Genomic DNA, 24612 nt, shown 5'->3' on the forward strand with positions numbered 1-24612 from the left:
AATTCTGATCTCTACAACTGCAATACGGGCCAATGGCCACATCCTTCCTTTGCTCGCTTTCCATAGCATGTGGCCATCATTTCAGGTTTGATTGGGTTAAATCTCCTGTAGAAGTTCTCACTCAAGATCATTTACCCACCAAGGTTTTACTGCCCCAATGTGGGTCAGACATAGTGACAATATAGGACTCAATTATCCGCAGCTTGCCTTTGTTTAATATCAATAATAGATACATAGGAAGGTGAACATCAGGAATTGTTTTCCTAAGTATACCGAAATTCTTTCAAAAAGCTTGTACTCTGCCTCTTGATGAAAAACAATGAATTTTTCAGATGCTTCTCTGCTGGCCCTCAGCACCTGTCAAGGGAAAGGGTGCAGCACACAAATCTGCCTTATTCCCTTTATGGCATCAGCAATTGATACTGGCTGAAACTCAAAACAAAGAATATTTCACATTTGGCCCCTCCAGACATTATTCTGTTTCCATGGCAGCATACTCCTCACTCCAAACCTATCTGTAAAATATAAAATGGAAAACTTTCTTGTCTGGGACTTGTTAGAGAAAGTAGAACAAAAACTGAACCATGGGTATTAGGCAGCTGGAAAGCTATATGCTAAACACAACTGCTTTTCGTGAGTGTTTTGCTAATATAGTAGTTGTAGATTGATTGTGGCTGGATATTATACACTTAGTAGAAGATTATATAGGATTCCCGTTCAGTAATTCTTAGCAGATAACTTATTCATCGCAATCTTTTGATTTTAATTGTACTAAAACCTGAGATTTTAGTCACTCCTTCCAGTAGTAAACATGGCAGTCCTGTGTCAGAAGGACAGCAAAATGGGACCATCCTCAGACACAGTAAAGGAGACTGTAGACTAGGGTTGCCAACCTCCAGGTACTAGCTGGAGATCTGCGATTACAACTGATCTCCAGCTGACAGAGATCACCTGGAGAAAATGGCCACTTTGGCAATTGGACTCTATGGCATTGAAGTCCCTCCCTTCCCCAAACCCCGCCCTCCTCAGGGTCTGCCCCAAAAACCTCTCGCCAGTGGCAAAGAGCAACCTGGCAACCCTACTGTAGACTCAGGGGACTTTCCCAAGGTATAAAAGAGTTAGGCTTCTTTAAGATCCTCATCAGGCGGTTGACAAAAAAAATATTGACTTGAAATGTGGCATACTCAACCGAATTTCAACCTTATCAAACAATGGAGAATGTTACCAAAAACAATCCTGTAAGAAAAGGAGCCGATTTTAAGAGTTTGGTCGGCTTCAAACGTGGTCCAAGGTATCTAACAAAGGGAGCTTTGACTCTCGAAAGTTTATACCCCGAAAATCATGTTGGACTCTAAGGTGCTACTGGACTCATATCTAGCTGTTCTACTGCAGACCAACATGACTACCCTCTGAAACAGTACAAGGTATTAAATCTTTATATCTAATGATCCACCAGTAGGAGTTGTAAACTCTATGTTCAGCACTATGAATACTACTAGCACATTGTATCCCACTGATATGATGATGGCATCTAATGAAACTCAGATGTGGCAAGGGCAAGTCAGCTCTACAGTAGGCTAAGTTCATGAAGGAATTTATTTGAATATTCAAAAGGCTATAAACCCTGTTGAGCTGACCATTCTCAGGGAACAGATGTCAGAAATAACCCAGGAAATCCTGGCCAGAGCAAGGAACCAAACCACTTGGTATCTGAAAATACATGGGGAAAGTATTAAAATAATTATTGTTATTTCACCAATTTATTTCTTGGGTCTTGATTCTCATGTTTCATGTTTGGAATGCTTATTTCCACTGGAAGGGGAAACAGGCCCACCACAATTGTGGCAATTCCTTTAATTTTGATGCAGTCATCATGATGTACTGTGCATTAAAACTCCAACTGATGCCTTCTTCCAGAGTATTCTAGTTATTTGTATTTTACATGCTCCAGACTGAAACTGCCAGAAAAAGGACAACTTCAGTCACCTTTTAGATTCTTTATCAAATCTCAGATAAAATACTCAGTTGCTAATATGCAATCAAAATATTAGTTTCCTTTGACGGGTAAGAATTTGCCATTTAGAAAACAAGCTTGAACACATTGTTTGACTCCAGAGATGCAAACAGATTGTATATGACAATGCCATCAGAACAAAACACCCTTTCACAAAGTACAGCTTCAGTTAAATAATCCCCATTTTAAAATTGTGATTAATGAATGGATTAATACAATGAATGCTTTCAGCCACATGTGCTAATTTCCATTTTTAACTGTATTTGATGCAATCCACATCTAAAAGGTTTTAATGTGTTTCAAGAGGCACAAATAATATTGTTGCGTGAAAAGTTCTTGATACATTGGAAATTAGAATCTAAAAGGATAAATTCATGAGACAAAAATACTCATATATTATAGCTCCATCATCTAACTACAGGAGCCATAGTTTTCTATGTGCTTCTGCAGTACACATTTTGTACATTTCATGTAAACTACAGATTAATTTGCAGAGCTGCAGTTTTATGTAGGTTTTGCTCACTCTGTGCCTGTTTAGATTATAATGGGCCCAGTTGTATTGATTCCTGTAAATACTGGGAGGGATCTTTCTGCTTCACAATGATAAGTAATATATCTCAAAAGGCAATGCATTAAAAGAAGCAATGTTCTTAAGAGATACTCAGATGTAACGTTCGTCTGGTAGAGGTTATTAACTTTATTATTGCACTGTTTCAGTACTTGACCCACAGCAATGTTCACTGTCCATAAAATCACAGACTAGATTACCATCATCTGGCATTTCCAGTAATATTCATTAGCAAAGACCGCAGCTCTAATAAACAGATGTTCGGTATTCACTGTATTGATGTAAATTTCTTTGGTGGAAAAACAAAGTTATCCTGCCCTAGCTAGAACAGCAGAACTATATATCTAGGATGAATATATTTTGTAGATAATGTATACCAATTTGGGAGAATGTACAAGAGCTAACTCGATGCTTTCTTTTTCAAAGGAGGATTCTTATCACTGAAGTGGAGTAGTCATAATGATTGTAGAAGTATATCAGATACGATCATTAAGATGGGCCTTCTGGAGAGAGAAATTCTGGAAAGCTACCCCAAATTACATATCTGTCCCGGGCATCACAGTAAGCAAGTAGTTTTGAACGGGGGCGGAAGGCATACATGACAACTTACAAAATTTTGTTGGCAGAAGAGATGCTGCAATCTTTTATAAGTTTGCGGTTCCCACAGTACTGCTTACCCTAGTAAGCGTCTAATGTGAGCATATTTTTAGCATATTTACACCTCAGCATATTGTCAGAAGCGAGCATCCAAAGCAGAATTTTTCAAGTCACTGGGCAGCAATGTCCCTGCTCCATCATGACACTGTTTAAAAATGACAAATATGACATGGGGTCTTATTTAATGATTCAAATGATTCAAAAGTAATGTTTCTCTCTCCATTTGTAATGTGATTTAGTACACAACCTGCTTTTATCACAGTATGGTTGGTTAGATCAGGAGTATCAAACATAAGGCCCGCGGGCCAGATCCAGCCCCTTTAGAGCTCTTATCCGGCATGCAAGCTAGCCGAGGCAGTTATCCCCCCTTTGATCTGGGCTGGCGAGGCATCGCCCAGCCCAACCAAGTTACATTTATGTCATATCCAGCCCTCATAACAATTGAGTTCGACATCCCTGGGTTAGAATTGAGTTCGACATCCCTGGGTTAGATCTTTCGGTAAACTAATCTAGAAGAATATGTCCAGGGGATATGTATTAAATCGCCAGTACAAACTCTCCTGTACACAATATCAGTTTTTCTCTGCACATCATTTGTGGATAGGGTATTTTTACTCCAAGACCTACCAAGCTTGGACTGAGGCACTTGCTGAAGCACTATGGAATTGTGAGTCAAGAGAATAGTTACATCTGAACTATAAAAAGAGCAAAATTTTAATGTTCAGAATCTGTCCTCAGTGGCACAAAATGTTTCTTAGAAGGACATCAATTTGCAAGTTACAAATTTCAGCTACTAGAGGGTTTGGTTTTCACAAAAATGTTTATGAAGTTACCATCTGGCTATAGCTAAGTTGAAAGCTGCTAGGTCAATCCAAGCAGGTCTGCGTTTTTGATTCACTAGAGGAGGAAAACGTAATTTTTCTCAAGGTTTTCCTAGATAGAGGTTGTTACTAAGTTATAAGCTGTGAGGACTGGACCATAGGCAAGTTTTCAAAGTACCCCATAATAAATTATGTAGCTCCTTGCTAGGAGCACCATCAAAAAATCCCACAGCATATGTGTGGGTGGAGATAGGGTTTATGTCTGCTAAAATGAAGGTTTTAGCAGACATGATATACTACTCAAGGCTGAATGCTTTGAGGACAGTTGGTTACTGGAAAAACACTTTTTAGCATGTATGAGAACTGGTCATCAAGGACTGAGGGGGCTTCAAGGGGAATACAGAATCCATTAATTTGGCATAGATCATAAACTTTGACTTTTGACAAAATATGAGGGCATATCAGGCTATATAATAGGGTTGCCAACCCCTAGTGGGGGCAGAGCATCCCCTGCCCCCAGGTCCTGTTGCCCACCATTGTTTCTACAGGAGAAAAATTAAAAGAAAAATAAGGCCTTGTCTAGTTATAGGAAGTTCTTATTATGGAGTTGCTGTAAGTGACAAAGGCTAGCTCTAGAAACTCTATGCTAGAACCAGAAGTTCCTACCATAGAGTTTCCAGCAATTCCTAGAGCTACACCTTGCCATTCCTGGGTAGTTCTAGGAATTGCCAGGATCTCTATGGTAAGGACTTCCTGTAAATAAACAAGGCTGATTCTTATTAATTTTTCTCCAGGGAAACCCTACCCCACAGCCCTCCTGCCTATGTGCCTGGCATGACCATAATGTTGAGAATGACCTGGTGGTGATTCAGTCCTCAGGTTTTTTGCCTTCATTACGTTTCCTATGGCTGAAACTGTTACTGGCACAATGTACATTTTGATTCTCTCTGAAGGGTTTCTGGGGCCTAAAACTGCAAACTAGTCCTTTTCAATATTTGGAAAGGTGCTTTAAAAAAGATGCCTCTGTCTTCATGGTTTTGTCCGTGTGCTTAGATCATATCTTGCTTTACCATGTAATGTATATAAGGTATAAATAGTTACTTGGACTATTGAGATGTTCAAGGTTGAGCATTGACGTTTTGTCTATGCAGTGTTGCTAAATGAGTATGCAAGAACAGTAAGAGACAGTTTGTGCAAGTAAATGTTAAGGATTATAAATTATCTCATAATTATGATTTGCCTAACTATATCTCCATCTTGAAAAGTACCATTTTTACTTTGATAAATTTTATTATGTTTTATGCTGTATTCTGTGTGGCCAATCTTTTGTATATTTTCATATTTCAAGTGTCATTATTAAGACATATTAGAAGTAAGAAAGTCACCCATTCTAAGTGTACGCATGAATGGATTTATGAACCCCACAGCACATTACTCGTAATGGAGTACTTTGTGTACTGTGGCAAATACCCAACCATGCAGTTCTTCCAAGGGAATAGCGGTTCTGTTTATGGAAGAGTGGGCTGTAATTTCCACTGATTCCCCCCTTCTCATTGCAGAACCCCACTTTGCTTCTATGTTGTTCCTGGTGATCCAATGACCCCCCCAGGAATGAAACGGGGTGTGTGCGCGGCTCAGTGGGTTGCAGCAGGAAAGTCCCACTCTGCAAAGTCTGAAGATGTTTGGATACATGCCAGTATTCTCAGATACTTTTTTAAAATAGTTACCAATGTATAGACTTCCAAATATAAGGGACTTAAACAGACTTACTAAAGTTGAAAATCTCCCATACTTCATATGCATAAAGAAGGATGAGAGGAGTTGCGATGTCGGTGCAAGGCATGCACAGACCAAGAAGCATGCCATATACAAATGGTATTATCCCATTGCAACATACGGTACCTTTAAATGCCCCAGTGCTGCAAGAGATGACAAAGCTGTGGCCGTTCTCCCACACACATACGGGTCATAAAAAGCAGGATCCTGACAGCTGCCTAGCAGGCCAGGGAAGGGGTAGGTGATAGAGCCAGAGGAGGAAGGAACAGGCGAAACCACAGCTGCCTTTTATTTTATTTGTCTGCATCTGGAGAATTTAAAGGTACACTGTGAATCTCCATGTTGCGGCACTGCAAGGAAAACGATTCAAAGAAACGTGGGACGAACATGATCTCTTGCCCTGTGTGGGATGTGCGTCAGTAAAGAAACAGAGAGGAAACAGGAGCAGGTACACTGCTTATAGATGTATACAGGCACGACTAGAACGAAGCATTTGATGCTGATCTGACATCGGGATAGAATTCGTCTTCTAAATATATATCAGTGCACCATTAAATACCCTCTCACACCCCCTCTCAATTATGAAGGCCACAGACTTGCCCTTGTAACGGCACAGAAAGCAATACTCCAGGAGCACCCTTTTTTTTTGGTTAACAATGCCGCTATTATCTTCAAGGAAAATCCTGCTTCAAAATTCAAATCCTGCCACGTAAGAAAAGCAAGACATTTGTTTTCAAAGAGGGTTCTCAAGGCTGTCCTTGATCTGCCAATTATTTATGACCTTAGTTTTCATCATTGTGTTTGTCTTTAAAGAAATTCCCCTTTGACATACAATGTAGCATTTCAAAATATCATCTTTGCTAATGTCCCTTTTATACAGCAGCTGCCATTTTGTGCCATTGTCTTTGCTGCTGTGAGTATCCCCCCCTCCCCATATGTCTCAAGCAGTGACTGGGTGATGCTCAGATGGTCTCTGACGCTGTACATAATTTCATTTGATTGGGGAACTGTGCAAATGAAATATTATCTTGTCTGTCTATACCTAATATGAACTTAGGTTACCAATTGTTTAAGTTGATTTTAAGGATAAACGATCCATGTGTATTTATCAAGCTATAAAACGCTTACAAGAATAAGCACAGCGTTTTCAGACAGATTGGTTTTAAAACAAGGTGCTGAATAAAGTGGGCAGATTTGGTGTCATTAGGTTTTCTATGCCTTTGAACCCCCTCTGTTAGTCTCTTGCCTTGAAACGCCTAGTGGGTCGCCAGAAGTCGGCTGCAACTTGATGGCACTTTACATACAAACACGATATTTGCAAAAAAGGTAGCATTGTATCAGATGGCATTTCTTCTGTCAGAGCATTGCCATGGTAGGAGAAGCAGCACCTGCTGAAATTCTCTTTTTGTGAGTGTGTGCAACTGACCATGCAGTCCTAAGCTCAATTACACCATTTTAGCCCACTGACTTCAATAGTTAGAGAAGAAGAGTTGGTTTTTATTTTCCAACTTTCTTTACCACTTAAGGGAGAATCAAACCAGCTTACAATCACCTTCCCTTCCCTACAACAGACAACCTGTGAGCTAGGTGGGGCTGAGAGAGCTGTGACTAGCCCAAGGTCACCCAGCTGGCCTTATGTGTAGGAGTGGGGAAAGCAACCTGGTTCACCAGATTGCATCCTGCCTGTGTTTCACAGCACCTAATATAATAGGCATGCTCCTCAGATCCTGGAAAGAATAGGTATGCATCATGACTAGTATTCATTTTGACAACTAGCCATGGATAGCCCTATCCTCCATGAACATGTCCACTCCCCTCTTAAAGCCTTCCAAGTAGGCAGCCAACACCACATCCTGGGGCAGGGAGTTCCATATTTTTACTATGTGTTGTGTGAAGAAATACTTCCTTTTCTCTGTTTTGAATCTCTCACCCTCCAGCTTCAGCAGATGACCCCGCATTCTAGAATTATGAGAGAGGGAGAAAACCTTCTCCCTGTCCACTGTCTCCATACCATGCATTATTTTACAGACCTCTATCATGTCTCCCCTTAACTGCCTTCTTTCCAAGCTAAACAGCCCTGAGTGTTTTAACAAAAATCAAATAAAGTATAAATGCTGCTAAAGTGTTGTAGAGATATTTTCACATATGACATCTAATTCTAACCATACATTTGGCCCTGTAATTTGGTCACATTTCTCAAGATTCAGTATTTTAAAGATCATATCTCTGTTATGCCTTATGTAACAACCTGATCTGCAAAAGTTTTAAACCACGATGCACTTCATCAAGGTGACTGCTCATAATATCATGCATATAGTAGCTACTGCAGGTTTTAGAATCAAACTGTAAATATATCTTTAAAGATTTAGGAATAAATGACAGGTTTTGAAATCCCTTATTGGTTCTGGGCTTTTTTGCTTTTCATTGAAGAGCCATAAGTGAATTAATTGACTGTGGTTATAGCATTGTGGCTTTTAAAGAAAACCCACCCACACAGTTCCCAAGAAGTCTGAAAAACTGAAGTTACCCAGTGTTCTCTTTCTGAGTGAGTCCCAATCATGTGACTTCATCACACCCTATAACACGCTTACTGGTGCCCCCCAATCAAACTTCCTTGGCAGTGTGCAAGCCCCTGCTGGTCTTGCAAAGAAACAGAACTCATGCAGATAGGGTTGCCAGGTTCCTCTTTGCCACCGGCGGGAGGTTTTTGGGGTGGAACCTGAAGAGGGAGGGGTCTGGGGAGGGGAGAGACTTCAATGCCATAGAGTCCAATTGCCAAAGCGGCCATTTTCTCCAGGTGAACTGATCTCTGTTGGCTGGAGATCAGTTGTAATAGCAGGAGATCTCCAGCTAGTACATGGAGGTTGGCAACCCTGCATGCAGAGGCACCATTTATATTAACTGGTGCCTCCACAGTAGCACATGCATGACATCCCTTTTTGGAGCCCCACATTTGCGTGATTCACAGCATTTGTGAATTACTATCTGGGTCACACGAACAGCATATCCACATGAGCAGTGCTCCACCACGAAGAGGAATGAGGTTTCTCTTTGAGATACTCATTTTGAGAAGACGGTCAGAGTCAATCAGGCCTATGGCACGACTGTTGGATTCAGCGGTTCAGAGCCTTTGTCAAGGAGCAAATTTCTCTTTAGAAGAATTCAGGCATTACATTCTGTTTCACGCAAACTAGTTTTATTGGATCTAGCCCTGCTGTGTATTATGTTATTGTTAACTCCTGTTGTGGTCAGGCTGAAGACCAGTTCAGATGACACGTGGTGCCCAGCCAGTCCTGGATCCCTGTCATATGTATCCATATCCTGTATGTGTCATTGAATGCACAATTGTGCAAATGCTAGTAGCAAATTCAAAGTTTTTGAAGCCGTGGAAAGAATTGGGAAGGTGATGGCCATTCTGGTGGGTTGTTCAAACACAAAACTCTGGGAGGAGTTGGGAAAATAAGTATTGGATATATTTCAATCCGCTCTAAAAGCATTCTTTTAAGGGAAAAAAACATTAAGCATTATTTAATTCATTTAATTCATTTGCGCCCTACCTTTCTCCCCAATGGGGACCCAAAAGCAGCTTACATCGTTCTCCTCACCTCCATTTAATCCTCACAACACCCCTGTGAGGTAGGTTGGGCTGAGAAACTGTGACTGGCCCAAGTTTCCATTGCACAAGCAGGGATTTGAACCTGGGTCTCCTGGATACTAGTATGACGCTCTTAACCACTACACCACACTGGCTCAAAAAAGCATTATATATAAGTTAGCACATAAAAGAGAACTGTTTGGTATATTACAAAATCTAAAGGTATAAATGCTTTAGTTTTATCCAAACAATAATTACAAATATTCTGGTGCTACAGCTGGAGCAGCTAAACATATCCTAGTTTTTACCAGTTGGGAGAATAGGACACAAATAAAAATAACCACTGAGAAATAGAAGCCATCAACACTGTAGTAAACAAAAGGATCTCTTTATTCTTCTCTCTATACAGTCAACATTTACCAGAAATAGAAACAATACAGAAACCTGCAACACCTGTTTATTAGAACTTACGGTGGGATGTGTATACACACCTCAAGAAACAATCCCTCCTTCCAACTGAGATAAAATAGAATCTGCCTGCAGCTGAACAATCATAGTACTATGGACTACGGTGAAATCTAGATATTGTAAACATTATAATAACATTTAAGTCAGTATTATATGATCACACAAAATGTTTTAGAGTAACTGCAGACAAAATTATTATCCCAGCCCTTATCAGCTCACGTAATATAATACAGCAACCTATCCTTTAAAATACTACCATTTTGTTTCTTTCTCCATAAGAAAAGCCATGTGGGATCAGACCAAGTCTAGCAGTCTGTTTACACAGTGGCCAGAATCAGTTTGTGAAGATGTACTTATTTATATTTATTAAAATAATCTATATCCCGTCTTTAAGGTTGTTAAGAAAGTGGCAAAAAAGGTATCATAAAGTGACAATTATTAACTGTTTTTATACAATAAAACATCCTACTTAGCCCTCCTATACAACTTTACAAAGGTACAGTACCAACAATCTCAGGCAAAGGCCCCCTGAACTGATGCAAGCTCTCTGGGCAGCCTTCAGAGTCCATCTGGTGGTAAGCTGTTCCATGAAAAGGGCCCGGTGACCAAAATACCCTAGAATGGCGAGAAAAACAATCTGTAAGAGAGCACAGTAAGAAAAAGGTGATCAAACACTGAAACACTGAAATTAAAGATTCAATTAAAATATAAAATATAAAAAGGATACTTATGATTAGTTGGATCAGGGGTTATGAATAATTAAAGACGTACAATGACAGACATGAATCATGATTAAAATGAAAAATGTTGTGTTTCCCACACATTAATTTATAAGAAGTACACGATCAACAGCTTGCAGTGTTGAATTTTCCATCTCCAAAAAGCTGAAGGTTTGCATGGGTCTATTCTTTCATGCTACCTTGTTTGTTGCTCTGATGTATGTCTTTCTAAATATAGACCTAGTAGAAAAGGGCAAGAGTCCAGTAGCACCTTAAAGACTAACAAAAATATTTTCTGGTAGGGTAGGAGCTTTTGTGAGCCACAGCTATTGGACTCTTGCCCTTTTCTACTACTGCAGACAGACTTACACGGCTATCCACTGTAAATATAGACCTGTTGGTGTTGTTGTTTACATGCTGCAGAAGACATTGTGGAATCAGAGGCAGCTGAGAGGACTAGAGAGATTATCACAATAGTAGTTGCCTAATACTGTAGGTTGCCTTGTGTAGGTGTTACATCGTTACCAGACACTGAAGTAATAAAGTATAGCTTAAACAACGTTTTGAAACTTTGTCTTAAAAGCATTTTACTCACCATTCTTAAAGAGTTTCATAAGAAGGTTGTTTTTTTCTCCGTTTGCCCCCAAAATGCCCTCCTCACCCCCTTGTTCCTGAGCCTTTAACTTCTCCAGCACATGTGAGTGAAAATGGTAATGTGCGAAGTGGCTGTATGGTTTAAAAGCAGACAAGTATGACCCACGTGATTGCTCTCGGCACATGGAGGGCCTCATCTGTAACCTCCAGCCATATGTTAAACTCAGCCCTGCCGGATTCCCTGGCCTCCCTGGATTCCCAAGCGGTTGTTAGAGTGTGGTGGATAGATCACAGAGCTAAAGGTTATGGACAGCCACCTCATGGTTACTCCTGGAAGTGTGTCCGGCGTCGATCAGCCATGTTACAAAGGATTAATTCAAGGCAGAACAGGTGCAAAGGAGAGCAGTCAAGATTATGAAATACAGGATTTATCATGGAAAGATATTTTAAAACCTTTGCCTGTTTAGTTTAGTAAAAATGAACTGGGAGGAATGTAATAGAAAAGGGGAGAGAAAGTACTTGGGTTGAAGCAAGTTGGCTGTACGGCGATCATTGACTTCACATTTGAAATCAGAAGGCTTAAAGGGCTTTTAATATCACAGGTATCAAACTCTGAAATAGTTTCCCTGGCGAGTTAATGGGTATAAAGGACTTGTCTTGGGTTCTCGACAGGGCTGCTCACAGGTGAACCCCATAAAGTCTGAAGGGGAGACCTCTATCTCTGAAGATAAAATAGAGAACTGCAAAATAAAAGGAATTTTGAGGGGGAAAGGAGATGGGGAAATTCTCTGTGTCACAAACTTCTACTGCTTCTCTGAAAACTAATATTCTCAGAACCTTTAACCCTTTTCTGACCAGGTATTGTCTTCATGGTTGACTAGTTATCAAAACACACACAAAAATCATTGATGTACGCCACATTCGTGCCAACACTAAAAAAATCTTCTGAACTAGGACATTTTCTCCCATAAATCAATGACACCAAGTAGGTTTGTCTTGCAAATAAAGTGCAAACAACTGAACTGGATTTAGATTATGGTCATAGAAGTCTCCTGAAATTGCTGGTCTTCTCAGAACCTGGTCAAATTGGTAGCAAGGTTGGTAAATATCTAAGATGAAATGTATCAACCTAGACATGTTCCCTACAGAGGTAGATGTATACCGAAATTGCTTCACTTCTTCACAGCAGGGGAAACCTTTATTTTACACATCTTGAACACTCCACAGGAAGAACTCATTGTTCTACATAGCTTGTAAACTCCATGGAAGGAGCTTTTTTGTCCTGCACAGTAGGTAGATACCCAAAGAAGGAGTCTCAGACCTGCCCAGCTAGAAACTTCATGCGTAAATTATAAAGGTTCTAAACTCTGCTCCTGGAATCAAAGGAAGTTGCTCACTTTTCAAGATGAGGAACAGGAGTTTAAGGAGCGGCTTTTCTCCAAAAAATAAAAATATAATAAAATGTCAACAGCTTCCCACACCTCCCCCAAATATGTTGATTTTCTTTCTCCTTGGTTTGGAAAAAAAAAATCCAGAAAAGCTCAAGTATAAATATGATTTCAAGAAAATTGGCTAATATCTGCTTGATGCACACATTTTTTATCACCATTACAGGAAATATGGCACCAAATTGTACTTAGCAGTTTGCTGTTTAATGTCTAATTTACCTCATTATAATTTATCCATCCTTATAATGTTTGCCTTACCTTTCATTTAATATCTCATTTACTAATTAATTTAATGAATTAATGTGGAATTTTCTCATGCTTCCAGATTATGATGTTTTAAGATGTGAGCCTAATACCATTCCTTCTTGCAGTTCCACGCACATAACCCAGCCCATTACACCAGTATTTACAATTATCATTTAATTTTGATGGAATCCCTGTCTTGTGGAAATAGTCCCCTTGATCTCAATATAGACATTGTAGGTTTCTGAAATTCTGGCCCCTACGCACATGCACAGGCTTCTCCGCCTGCGACATTGGTGCCATCTGGGAGTGAGTTTCATTGCGTTGACGCAACAATTGGTACAAATCTCTGTGGCGGCACAGCAAAATTTAGGATAATCATGTGTGGTACAGCTAATTCTCAATACTCCTTATTGCTGAGAAAACATTTGTAAGTTGTAAGCTTAGCACATGTACAGAGCAAAAAATAATTTTAAAAAAATTCAAATTCACTTGTCTGATTCAACATGAACAATCATTAGATCACTTTCTGAACTGGGCCACTCAAATGCAAAGGAGTGTAGCACCCCTGCACCCCCCCCCACACACACACATTCAGTATACAGTCACATGAGCAGGTGCTATTTGTGGCAACTCTGAAAAAACAGCACCCACAGTGGGTGGGTGATTCTAATCACTCTCCTCCTTCCCCACATAGGCTGATCAGTGCCATCATACCATCACAGGCAGGGACATCCTTGTATGCCTCCCACTGCTACATGTTAGGTTCTCTGGCTCAGGATCACTGCCTGTGACTCTCCGGTCCTGGGAATCCTGCCCCAGCCCCTGGCAATCTGTTATACTGCTTGGAATGCAACAGCTTGCTAGCTCTGCCTTTTGACAACAGGCAGGTAACAGAACCTCCTTGGTCTCCTCGGTTAATAAAAGCAGCAATTCTTTGTCTATGACTTCAGCGTGGCCTGTCTTATATCAGGAAAAGCATGCATGCACCACCCGTTCGGATAATCCTTTGCTTGTCTTTAGTAATTCAGTCAAAACCAGTGTGCTTGACACAATTATTGACAGATCTGCTTCAGTTTATTTCTAAATTTCTCATTAATCTGTAGGTGTATGTGTATTTTTCCTTTTAAGATTGCACTGTTATTTTTTTTCAGGAGTTAAATTTACAGCACAGTAATTTCTCTCCCTCCTTCTCTTTCTCACTTTGAGGTAATACAATAGTTGTTTCCCACCCACGCCAGTGCTCTGGTATCTTCCTGATTCTGCATGAGTTTTAAGAAATAATTGCCAGTAGTTCAGCAAATTCATTAACTAATTCCCTTACGATTCTGTGATGCTTGTCATCCAGACCTGATGATTTGTATATTAAATTTTTCTAAGTATTCCCTCATCTGTTTCTTTCCCCCTAATTCAACAGTGATATTGAAAAGGTCTTCATTGTTTGTCAGTATTACTTTTTATTATTAGACTGATATTAAAACTGTATACCATCATACTCCTTTTAGATAAAAAAATCTATTTCATCTTATTCATTAATGGATCAATTTTGTCATTATTACTTATTTTCACTTAGTATTAAAAAGCCTTGCAATTCCTTGTAATACTTTTGACAAATTTGGAACTGTTTTGCATTCTTTCAAGTTTCCTCTTTAAACTGCCTGCCTAAATATTACTTCCCGTTTTTAAACTGGCTACCTCAGAATTTTTCTTTCTTTTCCAAAGCAGCTGTTTTCTATCCTCATCTCTTGGAGCACTCTTTTGTGAAACTAGATGTAATATTTCTATTTATGCTTCTGGTGCAACTGAGAAAAATTAACTCTAGGATATTCCAGGATGTTCTAGCCTTCACCCACTCATTGATTTTAATATACTTGCTTATTACATCATGGTCCTCTGATTAATTCCCCTATGGTTTATCTCTGAAAGTTGTTGGGCTGTTATTCTATACATTACTCAGTGCATTTGCATTAAATTTAAACAGTTTTTATTCACCCATTTCAGATATTCCATATTTTCTTCTCTTCAAGCCATTCTGCCTCTTGGCAAAGAATTTATACTAATAGCTGCCTCTCCCAATTATGCTTCTTAGTAACTCTCACTAAATTGTAATCAGTGTCTTTGATCATAGACATCTACTACCTCCTTTTTCCAACCAACAAATGTTTCATGAAGCTGCTCTATAGAAACCTATAGCCAGTAATTGGGATACCAATTAGATGTTGCCTTGGTTGGTTCCATCTTGGTCCCTAGAAATCTGCAGCCAAAGTCCAATGTCTCCTTAATTTTACCTCCGCTACTAGTAAAATGAGTATACTGCATGTAGATGCTCTGGGTGACAAAACAGGCCTAGGGAGACAGTGTGAGCAAATTCCTGCCTTCAGGGGGGTCCCCCTCAGATGCAGGAAAAACTTGACGCAGGTTACAAAACCAGCACCGTCCCAATAACCCATACTGGTAGGAGGCCAGGAGTGTGCATGCGTGCTGCACTCCTGCTTCCCTAGTTTTTGGTAGCAGAGTGCAGCTGGCAGCATGGCATTCTGGAAGGAAAGCAGGATTGCATATAGTTTCCATTCAGGCTGGGGCCTGTGGGGGAAGGAGGTTGGACTCAGAGGATATGCGACTGTTTTGGGGATCTACATTTATTGACCATATTCATACCCAAGCTGTGTTATCTGGTTCAGCTAGATTTTTTCTCCTTATATATATTCCAAGAATCAGCCAACTGCCCTACCAATGGTCCTATGCCCATGTCATCTCACTGTTGGTTAGAACAACCCCAGACTTCTATTTTTACCTCTTTCCATTTGGTGAAATCATTGCATAACAAGGGAACAGTTGGACACGTCCACAGATGGTGGTCATAATCTTTGCATGCTGTGAAATACAGTCCTATTTTTCCTTGACAGTTGACTGTGAATATCTATGAGCAGAATCTGGCATCTCAAATGTTATGAAGGGCCAGCCTTTATACTTGACAAGATGAGAGTGCTAGGATTTCATAGCAATCCTAGTCAAGCAACAAGATCATCATAATTGTAGTAAGTAAAAAGCCGTCGAAGTGATTTTACCACAAGGGAAATTGTTCATCCATCAGTGAGATTGTTACTAGTAAGAGACAATGAGGAGAGGGAGTTCAAATTGCCTTAGCCCATTGAATCATCAGGTCCCTCTAGATTCAAAAGCCTGAATTGGTTTTGGAGAGGGTGGCATAAGAGTATTGCTGCTGGAAATCTTAACAAGTTGATCATAGTCTCGGTAACACAAGCTAGAGTGAGGATGATCTCTCCCGAGGCAAAGTATAGGTTATATAGTGAAGGAAAAAAGACGAGGAGCACAATTAGCACATAGCTTCTCTCGCTTATTTTCTTGTCATGTGTAGCTGGAAGATGGCTGTTCACAAAAGGAAAATGTCTCAAATAAATAGCGAAGCATCCAACTCTCTCTGCAAATAACTCCGTATATACATAAGCCCATATTTGCAAATGAACGTATACTGGGAGAAAAGGGATTAAGAGGTCTGTAACAACTGGAAGGGGGAATGTTCTTGTGCTGTGGGTGGGGAAAGGTGTGGAGAACATTTGTCCAGAGAAGCGCCCCACCACGCAAATGTGCAGAATGGAATAGCACATGAAGCAGATTTGTGAATGGAGAACATTGATTATTGATGGTGTCTGTTTAAATGGAATCAAAAGCCGGGAGAAAAATGTGTCGCTACTACTGTTTAAAAGGACAGCATGTAGGGCACTTGATTGCCTTTCTGCTCACAGTCTGTACGCCAAAAGGTACACCATGTGTTGACGTGCAAGATATGTGCACAAGACGTGTCTGTGGGCAGCTGAGGTGCCTTTGCAAAAGCAGAATCTGTCATTTTCTTTGTGCGTCAGTGAATTCTTTGAGCTCTCAAAAGAAGGCCTCCAGGACCTTGGCTGTGATGTAAACTCTTTGTGCAAAAGGTGCTTATGTACGATTGTCTCGTTTATAAAGCGCAGAGTTATCCTTGTTTCAAGTGGCCAGTCTTAAGCGTTAAAAGGGTTTGGGGGATATATGCATGAAGTGAATTTGCAAAGCATGTCTCCGCTGAAACAGGTATATAAACTGTGGACAGGTCTTTGTGTGGTGGTTGCCTCTGGAGAGGGAATCTCTTTGTGGGGGCAGTAAGAAAGTTGGTTTTGTATGGGGGAAGCTTTGCCATTGTATGCTGATATCACATCGCTGCTGTGATCCAGCAGGGACTCAGAGTTATGTTTTGTGTGTGTGTGTGTGTGTGTGTGTGTGTCTGTGTGTGTATCTCCTCTATCCCAGAGACACCCAACCACCCGTCAGGCAAGCTCTCCTTCAGGGTAGGCCAGGGCCATCATGTCCTTTATTGTTGTAACTCCCAGATTGTGATACTCTCACAAAACTGTTGCTAGGCAACAAATGTGGTTACCAGGTCTCAGCGAATAGCTGAAGGGGAAAGCAAAGTGTTGCACCATTGTAGAGTAACCATAGCAATGACCTACTATTACAGAGTGGAGAATTATCATTAACAATGTTAAAGTATCATACAGGAGCCTGGGATCTGGAGGCTTCCCAGCAGCATCTCTGCATAATTGCGTTATCTCCGAAGGGCTCTGAACTCTTTCAGGGCACCTGGTTGCCAGGGAGTGGGTGTGGATGGGGGGGACAGTATTATTATATAATGCTGCTGTTTGGTTAATAAAAAGACTGCAGGGTAGTGAAAGGTTGTTTTTTTTTGGTGTGGGGGAGACTCCTTATCCAAATAACTGTGACACAGAGGAAACCTAAGGAAAAAAACAAAAACAGAACACCCCTCTCCTTTTTCTGGAATACAGACTGTGAAGGTACCAGAACTGTGTATAAAGTGGTAGGTTGTTTAGCCATATATCTGTATGAACTATAAGTGCATAATTCTTTGCAGAAGACTCCTTGGGCGGGCACGTGCTTTTTAAACAGCAATTTGCGGGGGGGGGGGGGATCTGCTATTTTTATGCAAAATCACTGCTGGTTTACTGAATTCTGGCCCACAGTAGTGAAATCACTGATAAGAGAATGTATTTAAATATATAAAAGCCCAGAGAAAGTATTTAATTAAGCAGCTATTACAGGAGAGAGTGGAGAAAAGGACCACTTCTGCTTAAAGCTGTGTTTGGCTTCCTAAACTGAGGTCAAACATATACCTGTCTGCTGCTGGAAATTTGTTTTAAGCTTTCCAAAATGTGCCTCTTTCAAAATCCAGGATGGCTGGACTCCTGTATCTTTGGTAGTTGCATACATGGGATTTTGGTAGGTTCAACTTGTCAGGAGAAAGTCTGCACCTGCCCAAAATAAGCCCTATCTTCCTCCGCATCTGGTCACCTAAAGCAGCCCAGTTCAGCAGGTGCCTATGCTGGATCTGACGCTGCCTGGCTTGGCCTGTTGATTTGCTGAGGCCAGATCAACATGGTCCCCCTTTCCGATCCTAATAAAATGGGAGACTAACCTGGGGAGTGAGGGACAGGCAAGGATGCAGATCTGAAAGCATCTTTCCCCCTACAACACGAGTCAATGAAGATCATTAATCCTACCGGGAAAGATGCAGAAAAAAGGAATAGTGAGCTTTGATCAGAGAGGTCCTTCTCCCGGCTGAGGCAAGGAAGCACCCCCCCTTTAGGAGGGCAGTGTCTTGAGCATGTGCAGAATGCTGTGGCGTAACCACATCCCGCCCTTGAGGCTGCGCTCAGATATGAGGAAGCACCCCAGACTGTTTTAAAGCGGGCCCTTGCGCTTTGTCTGGATTTAGGTAGGGTTGCCAACTCCAGCATGGGAAACTCCTGGAGGTTTGGGGGCAGTTCCTGGGCAGGGTGGAGTTTTGGTTTGGAAGGAGCTCAGTGGGGGCGGGGTGGTGGTGGTGGTGGATACGACCAGGGCGGCGCTCCCATTAGGTGAACTAGGCGCCGCCTAGGGCGCAGACCTCAGAGGGGCGCAGAACTGGCCTGAGGGGCACTGTTTCAAACAGATTAGTTTCTTAGGGGGGAAATGCAACTGGCAATTTATATATATATATTTTAATTTGAAGGTAAGTACCTCAACAGTGCTATGGGACAGAATTAATTGTAACCTTTCCTTTTTTCCCCCTTTTTATCCCTTAGAACAGGGGTGGGGGACATGAGGCCCGGGGGCCGTATAAGGCCTGCGAAATCATTTGGTCTGGCCCTCTGTGGGTCCTGGCAGATCTTTAGCTCAGAAGGATCTAAGCCTGGCGATCCGCTCAAAAGCGAGTCGCTCTACGTGGCAGACCATCTCCGGAGAGCCATCTCCGGTGGTGCCTCTTGGCTAAACGTTTGACCAAATATAGCAGGCTAATTTTTAAGTTGATAATTTTGTATGGCCCGCGAACGATGTCATAAATATCCAAATGGCCCTTGGCGGAAAAAAGGTTCCCCACCCCTGCCTTAGAAGCTCCTTGATCCATTGATCTCGAGCAGCATCTATCTAGTGTCGGAGGGATATAAGGACTGAAACACATCTTGCCGCTGACGATGTAGCCTTGGGGTCCCTGTCGCTTAGTAAAAAAGGCATAATGTCAGTCACAGAGGCATTGGATTTGTATATTAAATAAAGGGGGGGAATACAGCGCGATCGAAGTGCCTCGTGAAAGCGGCCTTCCGAAAGGGCGCGGCCTAAGGAGTCGACAGAGCCAGAAGAGAATTAATTGCAACGTCTTATAAAACGTTTTGTGCTTTTATTTATTTATTTTTCCTACATGTTTTTTTCCTCTACATGTTTTTCAAAACTGGTTAGCCATGGGGGGGGGGGGCTAAGGCGCAAAAAGGCCCTGGAGACGACACCCCCGGGTCACTGGTGACCCCCCCTCTCTCCCCGCCCTCTACGGCACGCCGCGGGGGTCACGCCCAGGAGCCGGACGGCCTTTCCCTCACAGCCGCTCCCTCGCGCGCGCGCGCACTCCCCCCCCCCCGTTAGCTCCTTGGCAAGGGAAATGGCTCGCGCCATTTCCCTTGCCAAGGAGCTAACGGGGGGGAGGGGGGAGTGTGCGCGCGCGCGCGAGGGAGCGGCTGTGAGGGAAAGGCCGCGCGATCCCGCGGCGGGCGTCCGGCTCCTGGGCGTGACCCCCGCGGCTTGCCGTAGAGGGCGGGGAGAGCGACCGCCTCCTCCTTCCTTCCCCCCCCAGGCCGGGACCCGCCAGTGACGCGCTGCTCTTTCTCTCCGGCAGGTACGGAGAGGCACGAGCTGACCTCGTGGAAGAGCTTCCCGTCGGCCTTCCGGTTCTTCGGCGAGGCGCTGGAGGCGAAGCACAGCTCGGGCAGAGGGGCTCCGACGCGGCGCTCGCAGAGGATCCGCTACGAGGAGCTGTAGGGGGCGGGCGGGCGGGAGGGGGAGCGCGCGGCTGGGGGTGGGCCGGGGGTGGGGGGGGAGCGTGGGGGGCGGGCCGCCCCGGCCCCCTCATTAGATTGCTTTCTCCCGAGAGCAGAGGGGTCGCCGCGTCTACACCCAAGTAGCGTTTTGCATTACTTCCGGGCGAGCGCAGCTGTCAAAGCAATACGGGCTCGCTGGTTGCGCTTCCTGCGGGCTGCGGCTCGCCTCGCCGGCTGCCCGTCAGCGCGCAGATTAGGGCTGACAGCCGCGGCGCGCCGCGCGGCCCCGGTGCGGCTCTAATTGCCCTGACAGCGGCCGGCGCCCAGCTGGTGGCGGGACGCCGCCCGGGTCCTAGTGCCCGCCCGGCCCCGTCCCGCCGCCAGTTGCCTCCCCCACCCACACCCCAAAAAAACCAAATCGGAGCCGCCTCGACTTAGTCGTGCATTACTTTAGGGAACCCCCACACACACACCGGACTCGGAGCTCTCCGGCCGGGCCCTCTCCCCCCGGTCCCCTTTTAGGCTTTTGAACTGATTGCCCCCTCCTCCCCCCCGGGGGCTTCTCCCTCCCTCTTTTTAAGGGCCCCGGGCTGGCGTCGAGGCTCCTGCAAATCTGGACACTGGAAAGGACTTCCTTTTGCACCCAGACCTGTTTCTACTGAGCGCTCTTTTACTTGGGGGGGGGGAGGGATTGGGGGTTGGGGTCTTCCGGAGGCGGGTTGCTGAGTCATTTTAAAATTAGGAAGACGCCTTAGCGACAAATATATTGTAGATCAAACGCCAGTGTTGGTGTTTTTTTTTGGGGGGGGGGTTGCTTCTGCTACTTGGTTGGAACGTTTATTTTTTATTCGACCAGAATATCTATTTTGTGACCGATGGGTTTCCTAATGATTTTTTTTACAATGCTGGATGGTAGCAAGACAGTGCGCCTGACAGTGTGTGTCCCCCCCTCCCCCAGCCATTTCCTTATCTGAGATTGGGGGGGGGGTGTTGCAGAGCATCTCCTCACCTGCTGAAAGGGGGGGCACATTGAGGGGGGAGCGCTTCTCTCGCTGGGAAGGCGCATCGCTGCCTTGAATTTCGTTGGGTAGGGAGTTCTACCTGAATGAAGCCAGGGGCGTTTCACCCCCTGGAGACACTGTGAAAAACATGGATAGCAAAAACAAAACAAAAAATCACTGCCATCACTAAGAACTTTTATTATTAGCCAGATGAGTTCATTTTCACCTTCTTTCAATTTCCAGCCACTTTTAATGACGCGTGGCTCTTTTCATGTCCGAGGTAGGCCTAAAATCCCATAGTCTGTCACTGAATGTTTTCCAAGAATCGACACATTAAATAAATTCTGTCTTCCTGCCTTCACCAGAATGGAAATGAAGCCCCACCTGCTTGCCAGTGGAGGCAGGGACACCTGCCACCCGCCTCAAAGCTCTGGACAGGCCCCCAGCTGAAAGCCCTGGCCATGATCCAGCCTCCCGTGGAGAGTTGCACTTTGGCAATGCCCGTTCCCTTTGAGGCCGGCTCCTGCAGGAGGCGATGGGGCGATTGCAGCCTGTGGCTTGGCTGGCTCCCGAGTAGGCGGGCTGGGATACTAACTGGAAGATGACCTTTCTGGGAGGTCCCCTTAACGGGATCTCTTTTTTCGGGGCCTCACCTGTAAAGCGAGCAGAGAAATAAAGGCAAGGGTTTGCTTTGACTGATCCCCTTTTAATGGGCTGTCTGCAATTTAACAAGTGGAGGGTGGGTTGCGGGAGGTGGGGCCTTGGCTTTATTGGAAACTGCCATCCAGGGTAGGTTGTCCCGATGTGCTTCAGCCCCACTTTTCAGGGCCAGGAGAGGCATCGCTGTGATCTTGGCCGGCCACTCCCCAGAGCCAAGGCGCTCCAGTCCTATTGGCAACATCCTCAGCCCAGCGCATCACCTTTTGGCTGGACGCTTCTGCCCTTGTTCCTGGGAACCGCAGGGCATGAGCTCTCTTTAGCCCAGAGGACCACGATGTGCTGGAGCTGGGTGTTGTGCAAATGGGGGTGGGCTGATGCCCTGCTACCTGTAGGCGTGCAAGATTTCTCCTACTGAAGTTGGATCCCACACTTGCACCCCTGGCCATTCCAGCCACTGATCTCCCCCCAGTCACTGTTCCATGGCATCATGCCTCTATGTTGCTCCCGGGGTAGAGTGCCCTGGCCGGTGTGTGTGTGTGGGGGTGTTGTCTTCCCCGTCTCCTCCCTGGGTTTCCATCATAGTTAGGAAATCCTTGTCTTCTCCTGGACCAAAGGAAGAGGCGACCCTTGGACCTCCTTGGGACCCCTAGGAAAGCCTTGGGAGCTTTGCAAGGTGCCAACCCTCTCCAAAGGCCTCTGGCCAGAGATGTTCACCCTCCTCTTGCTGGTCCTGGCACACACACACCCTTTTACTCTGCCGTTGCTTGTGTTTTGTTTTGGGGTTGTTTGTTTGTTTTTCCCTTGCTGCTTCTGGACTGAACTGTAAAGCACAGGGGGGGACGGGGAGTGTGCTCTCTTTTCTGTTTACACCGAACCAATAAAAGATTATTTCTCTTCTAAGATGCAGGTGTGGCTTTCTTGTGTCTGGTCTGGCCAAGGGGACTGGGGAAGTGCAGACACACACACACACACACACACCCCAGGTGGCTGCTGGTTTGCAAGGAGGAAAGCTGAGTCCAGCAGCTAAGGACCGTTGGCTGCCCCAGGGCAGGAGCAGCAGTCCAATGGGCTCCCTCCACTCTTGCTGGGTCAGAAGAAACAAGACACAACCTGCAGGGGATGGCCCAGCACAGATGGAGAGCCAGCGTGGTGTAGTGGTCAAGAGCGGTGGTTTGTAGGGGTGGACTTTGATCTGGAGAACCGGGTTTGATTCCCCAGACCACAGACCACAGACCACAGTCCCTAATTGTTTATCCAAGTAAGTCTGTGAACTATTTTGTACAGTGCAACCCTATTAGCTGCGTAAAAAGGCCCTCTGGAATAATTCTGTTTTGCATAGTTTGTGGAAAGCCTGGAGAGTTGGAACCTTCCTGACTTCCTCGGGCAGGCCGTAAGCCTCTTGGCCAGGACAACAGTATTCAGTCCCCACCAGTTTTGTTCGGCTTAAACCCCATAGGATGGAGATCCGGTGGACAGGCTTATTCAAAAGAGCCTCCAAGCGACTCTTCTGTGGCATCTATCGCCCAGCTGCTCTTCTCACTGCAGCCTATGGCTTCATAAGATCTCGTACACCGGAGCTTTAGTTGCAGGCTGCTTCACACACCAACCAGGCCGCTCAGAGCCTGCCAGTTAACTGACCAGAGATGCCTCTCCTGAAAATACTTCTGCAAAAGGATACTGGGGGGCAGCGTCTGGGGGGAGGGGCTCATTCCGCTAAGCGCTGGAGGGGGCGCCCTTCCATGGGACGGGGCGCCCTTTGGGCCGCTTCCTTTGTGCTGGCTGTCAGCTAGGCTCGCCTGGCAGAGCTTGGGTCAAGCTGCCCCCTCCACTGCCCCCAGCCCCGACTGAATGCTTCTTAATGGAGCGTGTTGATCCTAGGTCCCTTGATCTTTGTGGAGGTGGGCAGCGGACCAAGGGCTGCGCCAGGCAAACCAGTGGAAATTCTCGTGGAGTCTGATCTGGAGAACCGGGTTTGATTCCCCACTCCTCCACATGAGCGGCGGACGGGGGCTAATCTGGTGAACTGGATTTGGTTCCCCACTCCTACACATGAAGCAAGCTGGGTGACCTTGGGCTAGTCACACTCTCTCAGCCCCACCTACCTCACAGGGTGTCTGTTGTGGGGAGGGCAAGGGAAGGCGATTGTAAGCCGGTTTGAGTCTCCCTTAAGTGGTAGAGAAAGTCGGCATATAAAAGCCAACTCTTCTTCTCTCTTCGTTCTCTGCCATGACCCGTTTGGAGGCTAGGCAATAGGGTGCTGCTGAATCTCTCCCCTCCCCCTGCTGCCTCGGAAGAGCCCTTCCCCCGCAGAGGGCGAATAGGGATGAGAGGATAAAGCCACTAGCAACGGTGATCGTAAACTGCTGTTGGGGGGGGGGAGAGAAGGCAGGTAACTCCCCCCCAGTCGATGAACATTGCCCCCCCCCAAATACCTTTCAGTTTTTCCTCTCAGCCCCTGATCTGAGGAAGGAAAAAACAACAACGCCAAGTATCAGTGATGGCTCTGAAGCACACTTCGGAGGGATGGATGTTGGTTTAATTGATTCCTTTGGATCGATGGTTTTAAAGTTTCACACCACTGGGCTTTTCGCATCCGGGTGGCTTCTTGTGGCAGCCAGAAGGTCTGGAATGAGCCGCCTCCGCTGTCAGCATAGCCAAACACCCCCACAGCCGTAAACCAGCCAGGGGACGGC

General features: G+C 44.5%; 1 protein-coding gene across 2 annotated transcripts in view; it reads left to right on the forward strand.

Moving 5' to 3' along the window:
• FAM172A (family with sequence similarity 172 member A) overlaps positions 1–20259 on the forward strand; it is a 273486-nt gene extending 253227 nt beyond the window's left edge. For both annotated transcript variants that reach the window (XM_056848719.1, XM_056848720.1), the window contains one exon: positions 20117–20259. In XM_056848719.1, the coding sequence (XP_056704697.1) occupies positions 20117–20259 (143 nt within the window). The remainder of the gene's footprint in view (positions 1–20116) is intronic.
• Positions 20260–24612: the final 4353 nt, after the last annotated feature.

The sequence above is a fragment of the Euleptes europaea genome, chromosome 4 (assembly GCF_029931775.1).
Source record: "Euleptes europaea isolate rEulEur1 chromosome 4, rEulEur1.hap1, whole genome shotgun sequence".
Lineage (NCBI taxonomy): Eukaryota > Metazoa > Chordata > Lepidosauria > Squamata > Sphaerodactylidae > Euleptes > Euleptes europaea.